General features: G+C 37.5%; 1 protein-coding gene across 1 annotated transcript in view; it reads left to right on the top strand.

The window, feature by feature from the left end:
- LOC135210148 (vascular endothelial growth factor receptor 1-like) overlaps positions 1–20968 on the top strand; it is a 23860-nt gene extending 2892 nt beyond the window's left edge. The window contains exons 2-16 of the mRNA XM_064242972.1: positions 562–747; positions 5833–5994; positions 8384–8520; positions 8837–8996; positions 9163–9423; positions 9948–10172; positions 10760–11120; positions 11381–11541; positions 12532–12707; positions 13695–13817; positions 14352–14563; positions 14799–14904; positions 15845–15979; positions 16326–16498; positions 20221–20968. Coding sequence (XP_064099042.1) covers positions 562–747; positions 5833–5994; positions 8384–8520; positions 8837–8996; positions 9163–9423; positions 9948–10172; positions 10760–11120; positions 11381–11541; positions 12532–12707; positions 13695–13817; positions 14352–14563; positions 14799–14904; positions 15845–15979; positions 16326–16498; positions 20221–20629 — 2987 coding nt within the window. The 3' untranslated portion in view covers positions 20630–20968. The remainder of the gene's footprint in view (positions 1–561; positions 748–5832; positions 5995–8383; positions 8521–8836; positions 8997–9162; positions 9424–9947; positions 10173–10759; positions 11121–11380; positions 11542–12531; positions 12708–13694; positions 13818–14351; positions 14564–14798; positions 14905–15844; positions 15980–16325; positions 16499–20220) is intronic.
- Positions 20969–21070: the final 102 nt, after the last annotated feature.

Raw genomic sequence — 21070 nt, forward strand, 5'->3', positions numbered from 1 at the left:
GGTGTGATATCAAGGGATTGCTCAAGCCCGAACTGAACTGTCCGAGCACCAACGTCCAGACATCACCAAGACGCGTTCATAAACACTCGTGTATATAAAAAAGAAGAAACAATCGTTAAAACGATAGTTCGGTAATATAAACAAACGGGGAGGAGGCGCCTAACCACACTGAGAAACGTTAAATTAAGCACTTTACGCTAAACACTTAAAATGACGAGACAACGGACACTTAAATTTCAAAAATAAAATAAACAAATGCTCATCCAAAACAAAGGCTATTCTGCCACAAAATGATTCTTAAAAACTAGTAATTAAACCTAGAAAAACAAGGCTGATCTAAATTCATAAAAGGCAAATAAAAATAATCTAGTCCTTTCTAATATATATATATATATATATATTAATAATATATATCTATATATATATATATATATATATATAGATCACGAATATTGCATTAAAGAGACATTTTCTACATCCTGGTGTAATTATTATTTTTACGGGAAGACATTTTGTAGGCTCTCGAGCGATCATTCCTATAAACAATCTTCTTTCTTCCAGAGTTCAAGAAGCGTTATACCTTCAGGCACAGTGACAGCGGAGGAGGAATGAAGGACCTCAAAAGAAATTCAAGTCACACCTCCATCGAGACCGACCCTTTCATCCTGACTTGCGCAGCTTCCAGGTTCTACTTCCAAGAAGTCAGACTGACGTTCTCACCCGCGGACCACGAAGCTTTTTCAGAAGGTACAGAATTTCAAAGCTCTCTGTTAAATGTAAATTATACGGCTGCTTTGCCCCTTAAAGCTATGTACAAGGGGGTACCAATTAATTTTTCGGAAAGTGGTGAGGACGAAGAAAGTCTTGGGCTTTCTCTCCGGTTCACAGTCTCCTTGCAGATAAGTTCGAAGTTCCTTCCTCTGCTGTTTATTAAAACTTCTTATTTTGAAAAGGAACTTACCGGCCTTGCTTGTAGTACAAGTGGATAGGTTACGCCAGTGTCCTGTTTCTCTCTCGCCAATCTGCTGTCATCCTGCAACTTTTGTCTTTATTTTGATGTCTTGTCTTATGTACTTTTTTCCAGCTTTCTACTTTCATTTGTTACGTACCGTCTTCTTAGTTTATGTGGTTGTTCTTGCACGTGATTAAATGCTTAGTAATATCCTGATCTTAAAAGCGAACAAACTTAATCTCTGTCTTATCTTTTCAAGCTTGTTTGTATATCCGGCACATTTATCCCGGCTTTCAAGATGAGGAGAGTCTCCTCATCTATACTTGATTCAGTAATAGTACCTATAAGACTTTAGGTTACAGGCTGTTCTGTAAATTTCATTTCTTTTTCACTTCCTTTTCTTTTATCGTTGCTGATAGATATTCTGTCGATCTTTTATTTTCTTCATTATTTTCCCCAATTTTCCATTTCTCCTGTATATGGCTGAATGAAAAAGAATATATCTATTATCTTTAATAAAAAGTTTATGGCAACAATGATTCGTTTATTCTTTGAGTATAATACGTATATAAATTCTCTACACTATACTCGATTGTTTGTAGGAAAAATTTAGTAGGTAGCCTACAATCTCTTCAGTACAAGGCACATTTTTGCTGCTAGTGCCGATTTCAGTGCTAAGAATAGAGACTCATTTGGCTCATTTGTAACGCATTAGCTTGATGGATCACCTCTGGAAATCTGTCATTTTTCTGATATTTCTGAAATACTTGTAGTCGATGTATTGGCTCGTTAACATACATTAACGTTTTTAACCGGAGAAGAAAATTACTATAAAAAATGATCAAACCTCCATTTTCTTCTATTGGTCCGGCAGCCAAATGCTCTTGTTAGGGTAAACCTTGTTTTGACGTCTTGAGTCTTTTTTATGTTCAGTTTATCTCGCTCATACCTTAAACATCTAATTTTACCGGGCAGCTGTCAGTATTGAGCAATTTGATTTATGGCACAAAGTATAAAAATGATGAAGAATTTTGTGAAGGAAAATTATCATTGTATACTTGTCTTTATATTTGCCATATTTCTAATTACTGCTCTCCTTTGTAGGTATAAGTCTTAACTGAAGCAATAGGTGTGTGGACAGTGCAGCCATGACCCACTGAGGCACTAGGAGCTTTCACAGAAATTTTCTTTACAATAATTCACGGATCATGGAAGACGAATACTATAACTGTATTGACAAAACCAAAAGACTGATCAATGCCAAAGTAAAACGCATTGAAAACATCAAAAGAAGCAAACTTTATAAAGATGATCTACATATCAGACTCCAGTTATAGTATGATGAAAATAAGGAACTTGTACTCAAAGCTGGGAAGGAACTTAAAAAGGCATTGAAACGACAACATTCAGAGGAAAAGGCTAACACAGCAACTGAACCACCAAGAAAAAGGCATTTAGAAGTGACTACATTCAGATTCCCACACAACTGCATGATCTGTGGTGCCAAACGTAAGGTTGAAAAAGATAAAAAAAAAATCCACTGCGCTGGAGACCAGCATACGTCAGCAGGCAAGTGACGAGAAAAGAAGACTATCCACTGCTAAAGGAAGAAATTTAAGAATAATGTAAAGAACGAAATGATACATGGGCATGTGAAGTTATGGTTAGTGGAAGGGGCAGTAAGTGATCTACATGTGGCCAATGTTCGCTACCATGTAGACTGCCATACAAATTTTATGCCATCAAGTCCATACATGCAGCAAGAAAAGCAACATAATTTGCACAAGGAGATAATGCTATGTTTGATGAAGGTTTGTAAGGCATTATCAAAGTTCTACACGCTGACATGACGCATATTTGGAGTTCAGTTGATCTGTACAACTTAAACTGAGAAAATGGTGGCTGAGTGCTCACTAGACAAAGCTTTTACACAGACTTTCTGAGCATTTTGGTAAAGATCTATTGGTTTTATCTTCAACAGTGATAGCCACAATAATCACCTTTCACTGTGAGGTTGAGAAAACATCACACATTTTTCAGACCAACAAGACGACGGCATGGATATGGCTACAACCATGGTGAAGATCCAATTACTTCAGGAGACCAAACAACTAGATCTTGATAGAGGAATCTACAGCACATTCTTAGACTGCAACAAAACTTCCAGATATGTGTGCAACACTGTCCTTGAGTTTCTTGGTAAGCTGTCCCCAAAACTGAACAATTCTCTACCTGCACTTCTAATAGGCAATATCATTACATCAGCATTAACAAACCATGCAACACATCTTCAGATTGGATTAGCTGTGTTTTTACGAGCCTCAAAAAAACGCATTCATGACAATGAATGGATTTGGTGTAACATGCACCTATGACGAGTTGTTGCATTTTAAGTGAAATACTGAGCTAGCATAAATACTGAGCTAGCATAAATTTCTAAAGCTACAGTCGGTTTAGTGAAGTGTGTAGTTTTCTGTAGTTGGGGAAACAGAAAACTTAGAAGTTAGTGTTGGATTGCACTAGGGGTCAGCATTAAGCCCATTTTTGTTTATGCTGGTCATGGATGCGTCATGTGAAGAGATCAGGAATGAAGAGCTGTGGGAGTTGTTGTAAACCGATGATATGGTGATTACTGCTGAAAATGAGGAAGATTTACAGAGAAGGGTTGGAGAGTGGCAAGAGTCTTTAGAGAGAGCTGGCTTAAAGGTGAATGGGAATAAAACAGATGTTTTGGTGAGCAGTAGGGAAGACAGAGGCAGAATAATAATGCAAGAAAGAAGAGGCTCGATTGTAAAACAGGTAGAAAAGTTTAAATACTTAGGATCTACCTGAAGCCAAGAGGGAGGATGTAAGGCTGAAGTTGACAGTAGGATAAAAGTTTTAAGGGGCAAGTGGAGAGAAGTAGCTGGAGTAGTATGTGATAAGAAAATGCCAATCAAGCTAAAAGTCAAGATATTTAGTACAGTAAGGATAACGGTGGGAAAGAAGAAGAGTGTGTAGTAGACAACTTTGATGCTGATACAGCATCTAAAAGTGGCAAGATATCAGCACATTCTTTGGCAATGCTCATAACAAAGCAGATAATGAATGTCACCATGTTGAGGAAGTTTTACCACGCCTACAGAAGACGATAATGACAAAGGAAACTGATTATGAATTTGAAGTGATCGGGTACAATGACCCAAGTAAACATGCTATTCCACCCCATTCTCTAAAGAAAAGAAAAAATATTTTCCATCACTAAAATTGCTTTCATATACAGCTGTGGCTAACCAAAAAACAGAGATGTGTTATATCCTTCTTGAAAGACGTCACAATGGGTGAAGGGTGTTCTGGGCTTCATGGATATAATACCCATTTGTGTCGTGAGGAAGAAGAACTTCTCCATCCCAACACTAAGCTGTTTACCTATCACTTACTGATATGAAACCTACACACCCTGACTGCAATGACTAAAGCTTAAAAATTAAGTCAGGAGATAGGACAGTAATTTACTCTTTTCACAGCTGACCATAACTTTACAAAGTCGCTGTTCAAATAGTGTGCATATCCAAATCCCTTTTCAAATCTTATTCTCAGATTAGGAGAATGCATATGCTAATGTTATTGGTGCTGTTGAAACATTGATGGCAGGATCTGGTCTAGCAGAAACTTTAGAAACAGTGTTTAGAGGTGATGGAAAAATAAGTGGAAAGAAGTTCCCTATGAATATGAGAGTTCTACGTTTACAAACTGAAGAGCTGCTGAGAGATATTGTCAACCAAGATGTAAGCTCTCATGATGACCTTTTGACTGTGTTAGAGGACCTGGCAACAAGAAGTCGCACTGCAAAGCTGCAGGTTGCCATTCTGATTAACCAGTAATGGTAATGATGTTATTTGTGAAGGCTGAACGAGAAAGTGTTGGCTTCTTCACCTGTATGCCGCTGAATTTATGTTACCGTACTGCTTTGCTTCCAGGCATGCAAATTATGTCATCCTTACCTGAAAATGTCTTTAAACACTTCATGAGGCACAAACAAGGTGTTTGGAATGGCATATGGAGTTAGATGTTTATTGAAACTACCTTCACGAGGTTTGTTTATGGTAAAGGTGGAATAAATGGAAATACATTGAGACCTTAAACCCTCAAAACCGGGGCACTCAGTTTCCATGTATGTGGCAAGATAGTTGAAGACATATTAAATATGAGAAAATATGAACCCTCACCTAACATGCATACAGTTCAGAAAGAGGAAGCCACAACAAGAATCGCTGCTGATAAAGCTGACAGATGGATTAAGACCCACTAAACCCTGAACAAGAACCATCATCAGTAAATGTTGCAAAGCAGTTGAAATTGATACCAGACAACTGGAAGAATTTGAGAGAAAACTACCAGAAGGATTCTATGACACCAAACCAAAGAAAATAGAAAACCTATGGCTGTCACAAAAATAATCTATGAATGTGGATGGTTGTCACGTTCGTGATACAAACTTAATTTACTCTAGATTTATAGGACTTAAAGCAAGCTCAAGAGATATGGATGCTGAAAAAGCTGTCATGTGAACTCTCTCCTGTTCCTTCAGCTCTTATCACTGATTCAGTGGCTCTGCGTATATCCAATCTCATGCCAATTACGTACATTTTTCACACTTTATGGTGACTACATCATACGCTTTAGTCTTTTAGCTTTCAAATGAGACCAGAATGAGCTTTGTATCTTGAGAAATAATGGAATGATAGCGATTTGAAAAAAACTTTTGCGAATATCATGATAAAATGCTTTGGGATGAAAAGGTTGAAATTTTTATTTTTTTTTGACATTATGAAATGCTCAATCCTGACAGCTGTTGAAATCATTCCTGTGATGGTAATGTTAAATTATTCTGTTTACAGACGACGAAGAGATTGTTGAAGACATGTCAACTGATCTTGATCTGATTAAAACCTTGACCGTTGGCAATGTCAGCAACAGTCACAAGGGGAAATACGTGTGCTTTGCAATTGCAAGAAAAGGTCACGAGAACAAGATTATGACCTTGAATCACGAGGTGGAAGGTAAGAAGAAGCAAGTGTTATTTAATGTTTGTTTCTGTATACAGTGCGGTTAGTCAGAATCTCTTTGCTAATCATCCTTTCACTTTTTCTTCACTGTTATCAATGGCATTTGACCTACGATCCTGATAGTGAAGGAGAGAAAACTCATTCACTATTGGTGTCACTGTACACCGGATGATTATTTAACTATATTCTGTTTTTTTTCATCTGTCCACCCGCCTGTAGTGTTTGCGTATGGTAACACTGCGTCCCGGGCTTTAGATAGTTATGCTGTGTAAATTTTAGGTAAATAAAATGACATCTGGGTGTACATATGCAACTGAAAAGTGCTTTAATAATTTACTGTAAGCGAATTACACCGTTAATAATCGAAATAGGATATTATTATTATTGTTGGATGTAAGCTGAATGTAACTATCTAAAGCCCGAGACGCAGTATTACCATATGCAAACACCACAGGCGGGTGGACAGATAGAAAAAAAACCTAGTATAGTATGGGAATATTCACCAGCTCTCTTGCCTTTCCATCTCAGCTTCATGTATTTGAACGAGAATATAAAATTTTGGCCAGCGGCCAAGCACTGGGACCTATAAGGTCATTCAGCACAGAGATGAAAATGGAGAATAAAGGAGGCTGTAAAGGTGTAACAGGAGGAAAACCTCTCAGTTGCACTATGAAACAAGTGAGAGCAGAGGGTGGAAAGTAAGATAAAAAGAAAGAGAATATGAACAGAGGTACAGTAAAAGGAGTGAAAGGTGTTGCAACTAGGGACCGAAGGGACGCTGCAAACTTCCTCAAGTAATGCCTGCACTGCACCGCGTGAGGTGCACTAATGGCGCTACCCCTAGCTAGCTTCATGTAGTACAAAGGAACACCTTCCTTTTTTTTCTCTGTATGCACCTAATATCAAGTATTGTTTTTCACCTATAATCACTGAACCTCAAAAGAACCTAAAATATTTTCTTTGTAGCTTAACTATTATAATGGGTAACCACGGTGAGCACTTGGCATTCTTTTATGCTATCTGCCCTGGGTCCCTGGCCTCAGCCAGCAATGTTATAGATTTATTGAGAGCCACTGCCATCAACAAGCAAAACAATTTCCAAGTATGACTTTGTACATAAAAGTCCATTCAAAAAATAAGTCACAAATGTCGTTTCATATCAAATTAACTATATTTTTGGAACGACCTACACCCAGAGAAATTATAATTGATAAGTTTTTAAAGCAGGCCATAATTAGAATCCCAGTCAGCGCAGAAGCACTTATTAGTTACAATTCCTCTGGTAGAAGTTATCACCAAGGTATAGTGAATTCGATATTAAACGATATTTGTTGCTTAATATATATATGAATAGGAAAAAAGTCAAGCATACAGAAGTGACAGAAATTCTTATACGTATATATTCATTGCCGAGGCTATTCGACCATAAGGCACTAGTTTAAATTAAAATAAAACAAGCAGGCAACCCTCTTATGTTTAGTTGCTGGTTATCCCTCTGCAAATGCAGTCAACCTAAAATATAAGCTGGGCTAATGAATCCTGGTAGATACAAAAATATACTTGTATTTCCCAAACTAGCTAAACATGATATGGAACCAAATTATTAAAAATGATGTAAATAAAAGAACTAAGTCTGACCCTTAAAAGACCGTAAACTGTCATTCTACTCTCCCGAATTAGATTAAGTAAACTTATCCCCTAAAACTCAGTCTGTTTTATTATACATTTAAATAGTCGTCTTTTTAGAGAACCCCTTCTCTTGCATAATGCCATGAACCCATCTGAAACAAAGAGACACATTTGTTATATCACCTCAACATGTAAAGAAACATTAAATGAATGTGTACACACTACACTTCTCTCTCTTTTCAAAGGGTAACTTTTTCAAAGTCTTTAAGGTTACAATACCTTTACGATGGGTGTGTCCTCGAGACCTTCTCCAAAAGTGTTCTATATCTTCACACCGATAATCAGAGAGTGTCACCTTCTCTAGAACCTCGGGCTGTTGGGCCCCATACATTACACGCACAAACACACACACACATACGGTCACGCCTTTTGAAACGGCATAACAACCGAATGCTGCCCCCAGCCATGTGACCTCCTGAAGGGGTCAACAAACCCATACCGCATATTCATCGATTCTGACTGTTCTTTCAATTCAGCACCCTTCAAGGAATCCAGTGCTTGTCACTAAGCCCTCGTTACTAAGCGGAGAAAGGTGAGATCTATCAATTCACCGCCACACCTGCTTTTTCTTATAAGATATTGTATGCGTTCACCAACAAATTTCCTAAGCAAAATAGAAACCGTAGCTGAAACAGACAAACAAATATTCTGCAGCAATGAGACGTTACTGTCTAACAAAACACTCCCTTTGCAGGTCTCATCCCTGTTTTTCTCACGGAATACGGAAACATGTTGCCAGAGAACAACAAGGAAGAACGGATGGTCAGAGAGGCTTTCACCTTCAACTGCTCCGTATCTGGCACACCTGTCATCGACATTGCGTGGACAAAGGTGTGTTTTCTCTGTATTATTAAACCTTCATCCTTGGTCTAAAACAAACGTGTTGGCTAAGCATTCTACAGCAGGGTATTATCAGGGAGATTAAGGCTTTTGTAACTTTCATGCAACAACATACCTATTTTTTGTCTCTTATATTTATAATTACAGCATCTGAGTTGCTATGGTACTATCTGTAGACGAGACAAACCAGATATAGGTCTAGTCCAGGCTGGTGATGCCAATTCACGACAGGATAATCAGTCTATCCCATTTATTTCAATTCTCAACAGGACGATCAGTCTAACCAGGTTATTTCGATTCTCAACAGGACGATCAGCCTCTTCCCAGCAACTTCGGAGAATTCAGGGAGAACAACCAGACCATAACGATCAGTGACCTGAATCCCGTAACTCACTCCGGTCGTTACGCATGTGAGGCTAGAAACAGGGGCGGATCTGTGAGGGGATTCCTCACTCTAATTGTGCTTGGTAAGTTGAGTTTCTCTCACTCCCTTCATATGAGTGTCAGATATCTCGTCTGGTTCAGGAAAGGGTAATATTTAATGAAATTTGTGTACATCTGTAACCTAATATCTCTTATGTAGTGTGTTAAATCAGTGCAATTTCTCGGTTAATTTCCCTTACAATTTTACAGGTGAAGGATCCAGCAAAGCCTGGAAAGTTACCATGAGCATCATTACCCCATTCCTCATCTGCCTCTTGGTAGTAGTCATTGTGTTGTTCAGAAGAGTCAGGCGTGATTTCCTAACCAGGAGAGAGACGAAAAAGAATCTGGCTTTCCTCTTCGAGAGAGGACGGCCTAACGAACTCAACCCAGACTGCACAGCAGACGAACAAGCCGAGCTTCTCCCTTATGACCATAAATGGGAGGTTTCTAGGGACAGAATACAGCTGGGTAAGCAGTTGTACTTGGGATGATTTGTGGCTGTGGTTGAATGAGGCTAATGAGAGAAAGGAAGGAGAGTTAACAACAGTAGAGCAGAGGAGAATTTATAAGCAGAAAGTGATTGTTGTCAGAAGTCACTTCAACTTTCCTGATATAAGTAAAAGCTTCATGCCACTCCGTCAGTTTCTTGCATTTTACATCTTCAGTTTCCCTTCCCATTACATTTTCACGAAGTTATACGCTCAAAGATATGTAGGCTACACATGTCTTTTTATTATCTTTTTCTTCTTTTTGCCAATGATTTCCCTCTACTCTTTCTTCTTCATATTTGACCTTAAAGCAGATTGACTTGTAATTTGCATTGCTCAATTTCTGCGTGCTACTGAAACTTCTACCCCTAATGAGGGCATAAGTGAATACATATAATCCCAACACCCATTCATAGTGAATGGACACCAAGGGAGTTCTAATTGCGCTGTTCTGATATTAATCAACCTAATCTGTATCGTGTTCTTTCTATGTACTCTCCACAGGCCAGCAACTTGGTACAGGCGCCTTCGGCCGTGTTGTCAAAGCCCATGTTTCAAACCTGGAGCCAGGGGTTCCTAAAACGACTGTGGCCCTTAAAATGAGCAAGACCCAAGCCGATCCTGCCCAAATCAGGGCACTGACTCAAGAGCTCAAAATTATGGTTCACATTGGAAAGCACCTTAACATTGTCAATCTTCTGGGTTCCTACACTGCTAATGTTAGAAAAGGTAAGATATGCACTAAGTGAAGATGATTTTACTTTTGTCTGTAGCTGTTATACAAGGTGATATAGGTAATGGTTTGCGAGTGCAATTTTAGAGATTTTGTTCTCTCATTAAGGGCGGTAGCCTAGTTTGGAGAAGATTCAAGATGCCATTATAGATCAAGGTATTTTGTTCATAAATATATGGATAATGGAAGGTTTTTGCTGTTAGCAAATGTACATTAAGAATATGATGAAATTGATTATTGTTATCATTTATATCCAAAAGATAATTGTAAATACAGAAAGAAGAGAGATAAGTAAGAATGAGGTGAATTGTTTTAGAGTAGCAGTGTGTTGCATTTCGCTTGAACTTTTGAGGTTCTAAAGAGAACTTGCAAAACTGTTTCTGTCACAAAATAGATCGTAGTGGGTTACGTTTTCTTTAAGCAAGCGTGAAACTACGACTCAAAACTATGCAATTTGATATAGATAATGACAAGAGTAGAATCAAATAACAAACTATAGAATTATATTGTAGAACAACACAACTTGACATAAAAAAAAACAGACAACGTTTCCCCCTTAACGAATCATCACACTTGACACCAGGAGAGCTGTGGATCCTCGTCGAGTTCTGCCGATACGGCAGTCTCCTCCCGTTCCTCCACCGCCATCGACACAATTTCGAGAATCTCGTCGACCCCGTCACAGACATGGTCGACCTGACCGGGAGAGACGGCGAGGGGAACATTTCACCTTTCTCCCCGGTTCCCGTGAGTTCGCCCACGTCACCCAGGTCTCCCGGGTCGTCGTTTAAATATCCGAGTGTCCCCCAGTCCCCGACGCGCTCCGAAAAAGATGGCTACGAGTCTGCGCAGACGGCGTCGTCCGCCATGTATTCTGGGACGAGAAGGCCGTGTGAAACTTTGCTGGAATCCCCAACGTCACCTACGGTTCCCTTCTCTCCATCGTAAGTAATCCAGCATTGGATCACCTACTAAGGGTTAGTTCTGTTCTTCACTTCATTATCTGAAAATTTTGCTAGGATTCAGGATAGGTATTTAAAAACATCGTATTGGAAAGGAAGAGAGCGGGCATGAGTTCAGCATGCAATATATGTACTACATTTATCTCTGTTTCATAAGGTAATCACGATCTTTTCTGGACTGATTCAGAGAATGTCCTTGGTCACTTCTCTGATATGTTTCCTCTGCCCTATTATTTTGGCAGCTGTACTACCCCCAAAGAGGATTCGATGGATGAAGAACGCCGACCCAGTTCTCCCAGGATCTTTCGGTTTGGGGACTCCCTGCCCAAGGGAATAAAGATGGTACAGAATCCTTCATACCAGACGGTGCCCGTGGAGGAGAACACAGCAGGAATGGAAGTGGGTAAGTGATTTGGTTCAGGTTCTGGTTCCTAGGTGCTCACTTCCCGAAGAAAGTTTAGGGCACACTACGCTATTCTCATGAGGTGCAAAATATTATTCCTTTGTTTACACTTTACTCGTATTTAGTTTTACTTATCTTTATAGCACTTCAAGAAGTTTATTTTAATTCTTGTCCATTACCCTTTTCAGCAACAATAACCTCGAAAAATTGAAAATGTTTCTAAACTAGATATTACAAAATATTCCCACTTTACTTTTAACCCTACGCTACTAGACATTTTTCTTCTTCACTGGGAGCGGATTTCATGTTTTCAAAGTCACTGATGTGTCCGCGCATGCATGCGTGTGACACATAGATATCAATTACTTTTATGGTATTAATTGTGCTCCTACGATACTGCTATTTTTTTTAACCAATACATTTTCTGCAAGCCTATTACGTGTTAAGACAAGGTTACTAAGCACAACAGTCCAATATTACTTACTCATTGACATAAGTCTAATTAGTTTGCACAGTACTTCTTACTAGATGATACTACTCTCTTCTAGACTTGAAAATTCTCTGCCAACAATGCATTCTGGCAGTTCCCGATACTTGATTTGGAAAACCATGCTTGTTTTAGTCTTTTTACCAAATAAAAAACAAAAGCTTTACCACATTTTAACCAATAACACCAAAACTTTACCACATTTTAACCGGCGTAAAACAAAAACTTGACCACATTTTTTTTACCAACAAAATCAAAACGACCCAATTCTAACCAACGAAAACTATCACTTTACTACATTTAAACCAATAAAAACAAAAAATTTACCACATTTAAAAAAAATCCAAAATCTTTACCACAGTTCAACCAAGGAAAACAAAAACTTAACCACAGTTTAACCTAAAAGCCCAAAACTTTGCCATATTTAACCAACAAAAACCAAATCTTTACCACATTTTGACTAACTGAACCCAAACCTTGACCACATTTCTGTTGTTTGGCAGGATCAGGAAGCCACAACACGAGGAATCAATCGTTAAAAGTGCTCGATTCCCAGGGGAATTATTTCATGTACGACAAGAGCACGATTCCAGGCGTGACGTCATCTTTCACGACCGTTGACCTGATTTGCTGGTCTTGGCAAGTGGCCGAGGGTATGGATTACCTTACCCGTAGGAAGGTAGGGCAAAGCTCATCAGGGCATTTATTCATCTACTTATTATCGAGTACTATAAGACTTTAAATAAATTGTCCTTTTGTAGCGGTTTCATTAATTTCATTAACCTCCTTTGGCATGTTCTTGAACGTTTATTCAATTATATTTTTTACTTGTTTTAACAGCTTATTTATTACCTTACTTCATAATATGATTTTACATCAAACAGTATATATATATATATATATATATAGATATATATATATATATATATATATATATATATATATATATATAATATATATATATATATATATATATATATATATATTATATATATATGGGAAGAGAGGTGATAAATTGGATATATATATATATATATATATATATATATATATATATATCCTAATTATATATATATATATATCCATATATATATATATATACAATTGTATCTCTCTCTATATATTATTGTAATTTTTTCTTGACTTCGCACGTGTCTTACTTAAGGATCTTCCTCAGTGAAAACCCATTTAAAAATCTCAATATATCTCTAAATACACAAGTTCTTTTTCGTGTAATTCAAATTATATCGCATTAATTCCAATGCTTTAGATATCATTAAATTTGTTCTATACATCTAGTCACTTTTCAGTAATACCTTCATCAGCCTCCTAACTTTTCACAATTTATTAAATTTTACTGTCTGTCAGGTTCCAATTTATATATATATATATATATATCCAATTTATCATCTCTCTCATATATTATTGTAATTTTCTTGACTTCGCACGTGTCTTACTTAAGGATCTTCCTCAGTGAAAACCCATTTAAAAATCTCAATATATCTCTAAATACACAAGTTCTTTTTCGTGTAATTCAAATTATATCGCATTAATTCCAATGCTTTAGATATCATTAAATTTTGTTCTATACATCTAGTCACTTTTCAGTAATACCTTCATCAGCCTCCTAACTTTTCACAATTTATTAAATTTTACTGTCTGTCAGGTTCTACATGGAGATTTGGCGGCCAGGAACCTGCTTCTGGCTGAGGCCAATGTTGTGAAGATAAGCGATTTCGGCCTCTCGAGAGATATCTATATGGACGAGATATACTTTAAACAAACCAATGTAAGTTTAATGATAAATGGTTAGTGGTCTGTTAACCAGTAATGTATTTATCAGTAGCCTAATGATTAGTTGTCTATACAACAGCAACACAAAGATCAGGAGTCTACTGCTCATGCGGTATAGTAATCAGTAGTCTGTTTCTCTTTTATATACTGATCAGTGGTCTTTGAATCATTAATGATTAGCTGTTAGTCAGAGTCTACCTGAACACTGATTTAATTACTTGATCAGTGATCTACTGAGCAGTGACCTGTTGTTTAATCGTCTGTTGGTTAGTGGGTTATTGATCAGTTGTTCTGGTGAGAGACAATACCCAATTTCTTCCCTCAACATTTCATTTCCCAATAGCAAGAAGTCCTACAGAAACAAAAGTGTACTGATTCTTGGTAGTTTTACCTTGAAGCATTTTCTTTAAACAATATATATTCCAACCTAAAATCAGATTGCTGTTTGTCAGAAAGTGAGAGACAAAACTTACTTTAAGGAGACTCTAGCAAGGATATTCAACCCAGTCCTACTGTGTTCCTTTCGTAGGATCTCTTGCCAGTGAAGTGGATGTCGATTGAGGCTATCCGCGACAGGATGTTCTCCATCCAGAGTGACATCTGGTCCTTCGGAGTGACCATGTGGGAACTCTTCAGTTTGGGCTCCACGCCATACCCAGGGGTCAAGATTGACCACACGTTCTTGCAGAGCCTACAAGACGGGTACCGCATGGAAATGCCCGAATATGCGAACTGTGAACTGTAAGCACAAATTCAGATGGCGGTGAATTTTTGGTAGTGATCGTTTAACAGTGATTTCTGTACAAGAAAGACTTCACGGCCACTTGGAATATGTCACTAGCCCGAGATAATATAATATTCTAATGAATAAAATTAGAATATTATATTATCTCGGGTTAGTGACATATTCCAGGTGGCTGTGAAGCCTTTCCTTAAGGAAAGTTATACGAGTTTTAATTATTGATTTATTTGACAGATATAAAATCATGCGCCAGTGTTGGGGGAGTGATCCTCAAGAACGGCCTTCTTTTCGATATTTGGCCGACAGGCTCAGTAAGATGTTGATGCCTGAGACAACTCAGGTGAGGGCTGAATCTCTCTCTCTCTCTCTCTCTCTCTCTCTCTCTCTCTCTCTTTTCCAGGAACTGTCCTCGGGCTTTGATATATTTTCTAAAGTAATTTATTTCGTGAATGACCATCCCGATTTCTATACAAAAAAGTAGTTCAGACTGAATGAAACTTAATCTCTCTCTCTCTCTCTCTCTCTCGTTCCTCTCGCTCTCTCTTCTCTCTCTCTCTCTCTCTCTCTCTTGGTATCTTTCTTCAACAGCTGCCGTCAGGCTTCTATTTGTTTTCTAAAAACATTTATTTCCTCGATAACCCTCACGATATCTATAAAAAAAATGTAGTTTAGACTGAATAAATTTAGACGATTAGATATGCTTAGTGTATGTTACAAGTACATGTAAGTTCTATGTAAACTCAAAGTTCATAGAAATTGTAGCTAGCCCAACCTCCACAAACACAATTATTGACCCAAAACTCGCACCTTATTGAAATGCTTTAAAGTTTTTGCTATTTACAAATATTTCCAAATTTTGCCGGTGAATTTAAAGCTTGAAATTCCAATTTATTTTAATTTTCTATTATAAGGAATAGTTACAGGTATATACAGTAAAAGACATTTCAACTTGAATTGAAGAATGAATTCTGATTGTTCTGGTGATCTCTCGCTGCATCTTGGCAGTCACTTATTTGAGAGTGACGACATTTACAACAATCTTTTTACCATGTAACATCTATCTCAGATCACACCTATCGATGAACTTTGCTTACATCAGGTTTTTTTTTTTACAGATTGCATGAAGATTTCAGAAAAGCTAATTGTGTATTTTTATCATTTATTTACATAATAGTTGACATCAGTACACATACGAAAATGCACATGACAATTATGAACTAACTTCTACAACAGTAGGGAACGATTATTAACATTATTTTTATTATATCATTGTTCGGCAGCACTACAACAACAAGAATGGAGAGTACCTGAACATGAACGAGGAACGTTTCAAACACGAAAAAGATTACCTGGAGATGTTGGCATCACCTGACATCAGGAACGTCACTAGAGATGATGATGTGCCGCAATGTGAGGTAAGTTGACAACTCTCAAATTTGCACCTTTAATTCCATAAGAATCTGTATCTTTCGGAATTGCTTAATTTGCAAAGGTGCTCATTGCAATGGTGAACTTGTGGAGTTCTGTTTGAATTCATGAATTCGCAGCCCAAAAGTTGAAAGCAGCGCCATACTTCGCTTCTGATAGTCATTGCTCTGCTTATGGGTAGGAATTAAACATGCTATATTTCTCTGTTTTCCTGTCTTTTTATTCACTTTTGATTTATTACGTATGCAGTGAAACCGAGACACTATTGTCTGGAACGTTGTTACTACAAATTTCCACTACCTGCATGCTGTAATTATCAACGTTCATACTCAGGATGCTGTAGATGGGACTACAAAAACGAACCCCGATCTTCGGCTGTATATTGAAAGCAAATCGGACGCTCAAGATCAAGAAACGAATTACCTTCCCATGTCGTCATGTGCAGGCTCCCCACAGTCCCCCTTCGACATCTTCAGTCCCACGAAAACTTCAGAGAATGGAAATGTGTAAGTTGGAACCTTTTGTCAAGAACTACCCTGAAAATTACCTGAATTTTGGTTAAATTAATCAACCCTATGGAGTGAGGAGATTATTGCTCCATTTTGGTTTATGGGCGTTTGGTATGAAACTGATAAATGGAATATAGGAGGTTCTGAAGATGCATGGTGTAAAAAGTAACTTTTTAGAGAGTGATTAGAACTTTAGTGGATGAGAGAGTGACTGATCTTATTTAAGATTAGATTTGAAGTAAGGATGTGTTTTGTTTTTTGAGGCTACTTGATATCTTAATCATTAATGGCCTGAGGCGAGCCGTCAAAGATGAGACATCAGACATACATAGATGTAAAATTGTGAGATAAGAAAAGAGGTTGCCATGCCATTGGATTTTGGAAGCCGATGTTTGTAGGTGATACCATCGTGGTTGGAGATAGTTTCCCACTTCATAAACTAGTTAAGGTTTTCAAGTGTTTGTAAGAGAACAAACAGTTGATCAACAGCCTCTTCTTGATCAAAGCCACGTTGCTCTTCACTTATAAATTCTTCTGTTGAAGCATTACTGTATCTATCAAAATTCCACCAAACACCTTTCCAAGTCTACGATATTCAATAGAGCAATCTTAATCTTGCCAAAAATTCTCTCCTATGAAACCTTTCCTAATCCAGACTTACCGTGCACACTTTGGTCAGTTACTCATGTGCTGTTAATATCCGAAGTCTTTTCACTCTTTAACCTCTTAATTGCCTTCTTGACAGCTTCAGCAGTCACTTCCTTGACCATGGTCAATTTGACACCAATTTCTTCAAGCGTTGCTACCTATTCCCTACTCTCTACAGTCTACATTGAAACTTCCCTGGGAAAATACCCACTACCTGAAAATTACTGCATTTCTTTCAGACGACACCTCACAATTTGAATCTAGTGTCTCATGAGCCACTCCGCGTTCACTTTACTGTATATAGAAAATGAGACCCATAGAAAATGTAAATAACTGGGGAGTCTATCGCACGTGAAGTGTAGTATGCATCGTACTTACTGATGTACAGGGGCGTCATTTCATTTTTCCTTGGCGGGGGCAAAAGTTTATTTGAGGACGCCTGAAATAGGGGGTGGGGGGAGTGGCGAGCGAAGCGAGCCTAACCAGCCGGAGGGTCCGAGAAAATTTTTAGAGATATCAACAAAATAGGACTAATTTGAAGCCACGTGTAAAGGAAATATGAAGAATTTTTATTCCTTAAAAAAAATGCTGTACATCCCAATTTGAGATAATAAATGAAGATGAAAAGGTAGTTGAAATTTCTAAACAAATCAAGTTATAAACCATAGTATTGGTCCTAGAATATCTGCAATTTAACATGTTGCATTGAATATAGCTCACTACCTACACAAGGGTCATTCGGGAAAACAAGAAAAGTTTATGTGAACAGGAAGATCTTAAGCTTGAGAAAATGAGTAGAGATAAAATGGTACATAACTTTAACAAGGTTCATCTAAGAAAATTTTAAAATAAACATATGCTTCATGCATTTCAAATATTATCTACTGCAAGAGTGGATACCTCCTTGATCTTAATTTTGCAAAATTATTAACCAGCATGTCATAGTTAAGATGTTTAACAAGCTAATTTCCTGAGGCCGTGAGAAGCAAGTCATTTAAGCGCTCATTTTTCATGGTAGTTCGTAGATACGTTTTCACTAAACTAGCACTGGAAACAGTCGTTCATTGCTGGAAGTATTACTGGAAGGGTGGTGAGAATTTTAACAATTTTAAGAATTTCTGAGTAGGCACGTTCATTTGGTTTGAGTCCATCATACATTTCAAACAAATTCTTGGGCTTTTCATTCTTAGATAGAAAGTGATTACTACAGAAATTTGGCCATTTAGAAGGATTTCATCTATATGCATATCCTTATAAAATTGTACTATGGTAGACAGTTTCTTATCATTTAAAAAGTCATTAGAATTACAGTCAAGCGCATTCATCGCTGCTATCATTGGCATATTATGAGTGAATCTATTATCCATCTCAGAGAGAAATCTGTCTAATATGTCAAAATAGACTTTTGAATGATACCTCAGGATCAAGACTTGTATTGTCCTCACTCATTCCTACAGTTGAATCAGTTAAAGTCTTTTAACTTGGATGAGGTCTTTTGGATCCTCTTGGGTCTGCCTACTTGAATGGAGTTGTATCAATCTTATATACAGCAGAAAAAATCTTAGCCTTGTCAAAGATATTAGAGAAACTTTCATCTGTTCTTAAGAGACCTGTCAGGTCATAAATTCATTTATGAATAAGATGATTAGATGTCTCAGCTCTCAAAGGAAATTGCTTGTCTTAATATTTTTAACGGGTAGCTATTGTAGTATGTTATGTATTATCTATATTTTAACGAACATGTTAAAGATAACTAATTTAAATTGATCCTTCTCTTCACAGTCACCTTATAATAATTATATATATAAATATATACATATAGATTTTTTCCTATCGCTGATTTGGAGGCCCCCTAGAAAGCTGGGGTGGGGGGCAATTGCCCCTCACTGCTCCCCCTCAAATGACGCCCCTGTGTATATATGCACACATTTTCAAATAATAAAATACCTTTGAATGTCATGTGATTTACGATGGTACTGGCTATCGATACGAAGTTCTAGAATGACACATTCTTTGGTTGTTTTTGTGTTTGATTTACGCTTATCACGATATATGAATACCTAACACCAATTTCTCTCGATTTTATACACTTTTCTTAGTTCGTGTATACATACATTCATGGGCTAGTTATGTACGATGAAATTTTCTGGTAGTCTAAAGGTAACATAACTAAGTCTAGTCGGTGATCCTACAGTTTAGAGGTCCAAATTCACTGCTCCCACATGTGTGTCTGTTTAGAAGTTTTCATTCCTATGTTCAATTTCTTCTTTCAACAGATATGCAAACAGAAGCATATTTGCTTAAAATGAGCAATTTATCTACTTGTAAAAGCAGAGATTGCCACCCCCCCTCCCCCCCGAAAAAAAGAACAATGGGAATACAGATCTGCACGTCACGCTAATAGTGTAGTGTGCCCTCAATTGTGTTTGTGGAGTGAACGCTCAAGAACCAGGGTACGGGCTGTTGCTCATCAGCACCCACTTTTTGATAAATCTGCAAAAATTAACGGTTTATCTGCTTACATAAGCAGAGATTTACGATTGTTCCCACTTTATTCCCTTTGTTATTTTACATCTCTGCTTCTGTAAGCAGATAAACTGCTAATTTTTTCATTGTTTTCCATGATTCAATAAATGTTTGATAAGTATGTACGAGTATGCTGGTTTTGACTTTACGTAATGCAGTGAATTTGGATTACCGTCTAGTCTAACCCTTTTTCAATACTTTGGATAATACATCCCCTAAGATACACACACACACACACTTTATCACTTTTTGTGCATTAATAATTACTAACAGAACATCGTTAAAACTGGATGGTATCCAGAGGAGATATTTATGCAAGAAAAGATTCAAGTTTTGTAGGACTAACAGTCCTTATTATCAAGTATCCGGATGCTCGTCAGCTAGATACCATCCAGTTTTAATGAGGTCTTGTTAGTAATCATTAATGCACAAAAAGTGGTCAAGTTTTATGTATACACATATATAACATAAATATACACTCAAAATTACTCTCATTTGTCGAAAAATAAATTAATAAAACTTTAATGTTTTCCTTGCTCTCAAAGGTTCACTTTTGGTGAGGAGGTCCAAAGGAAAAACTCGAATGCTCTCCGGCAGTCCTGCCCTCAGAGAGGGAACCCTTTGCACGAAGACACCCACCCATCCCACCAGAGCCTTGGAGATCTCCGCACCGAGGAAGGACTGGCGAACCAACAACACAAGGCTGACGATCCACCGCAGAGCCCCAACGGTTCACTACGAGACGAAACCGGTGACGAGCACTCTGAGTTATCTTCACTAACGGGTGACAACAAAACTTGTATGACTCGAAGGCCTTTTAGTCAAGAGAGTCACTACATGAACATACCGCTTGCACCAGATGATTGCTCTTCACCTCTTCCTTCCCCTGAGATAACTTTAAACTTGTCCTCAGCGGGTGAGGTGGGTTATGCCAATCTCCAAACGGTGAGATGATTGAGTTGGTCCAGGCCTATATTCTAGCTACGGATTAAGACTCCTTCAATTGGCGGCATTGACACGTCTACCATCTTGCCGAAGGAGGTATTCAATTCTAATCCAAAAAAGGTACATTTTCAGCATTAACCTCGAGGTTAAGGTTGATCCCGAGAGTGGACATAATATACGAGCGTACTGTCCAGCTATTTGCTTTTATTCGCAAGTGACTTCGTTTTAAAGAAGTAATATATGCCATGTGTATGTATGCTTACGTTTAAAGTATGTACTTTTATATATAAGAGGTATAGATATATGTACAAATATAAATACAAACATATATACATACATGCAAAATTTAATTAATTAGTTTATGATATATATATATATATATATATATATATATATATATATATATATAATATATATATATATATATATATATATATATATATATATATA

This window comes from Macrobrachium nipponense, chromosome 39, assembly GCF_015104395.2.
Source record: "Macrobrachium nipponense isolate FS-2020 chromosome 39, ASM1510439v2, whole genome shotgun sequence".
NCBI lineage: Eukaryota > Metazoa > Arthropoda > Malacostraca > Decapoda > Palaemonidae > Macrobrachium > Macrobrachium nipponense.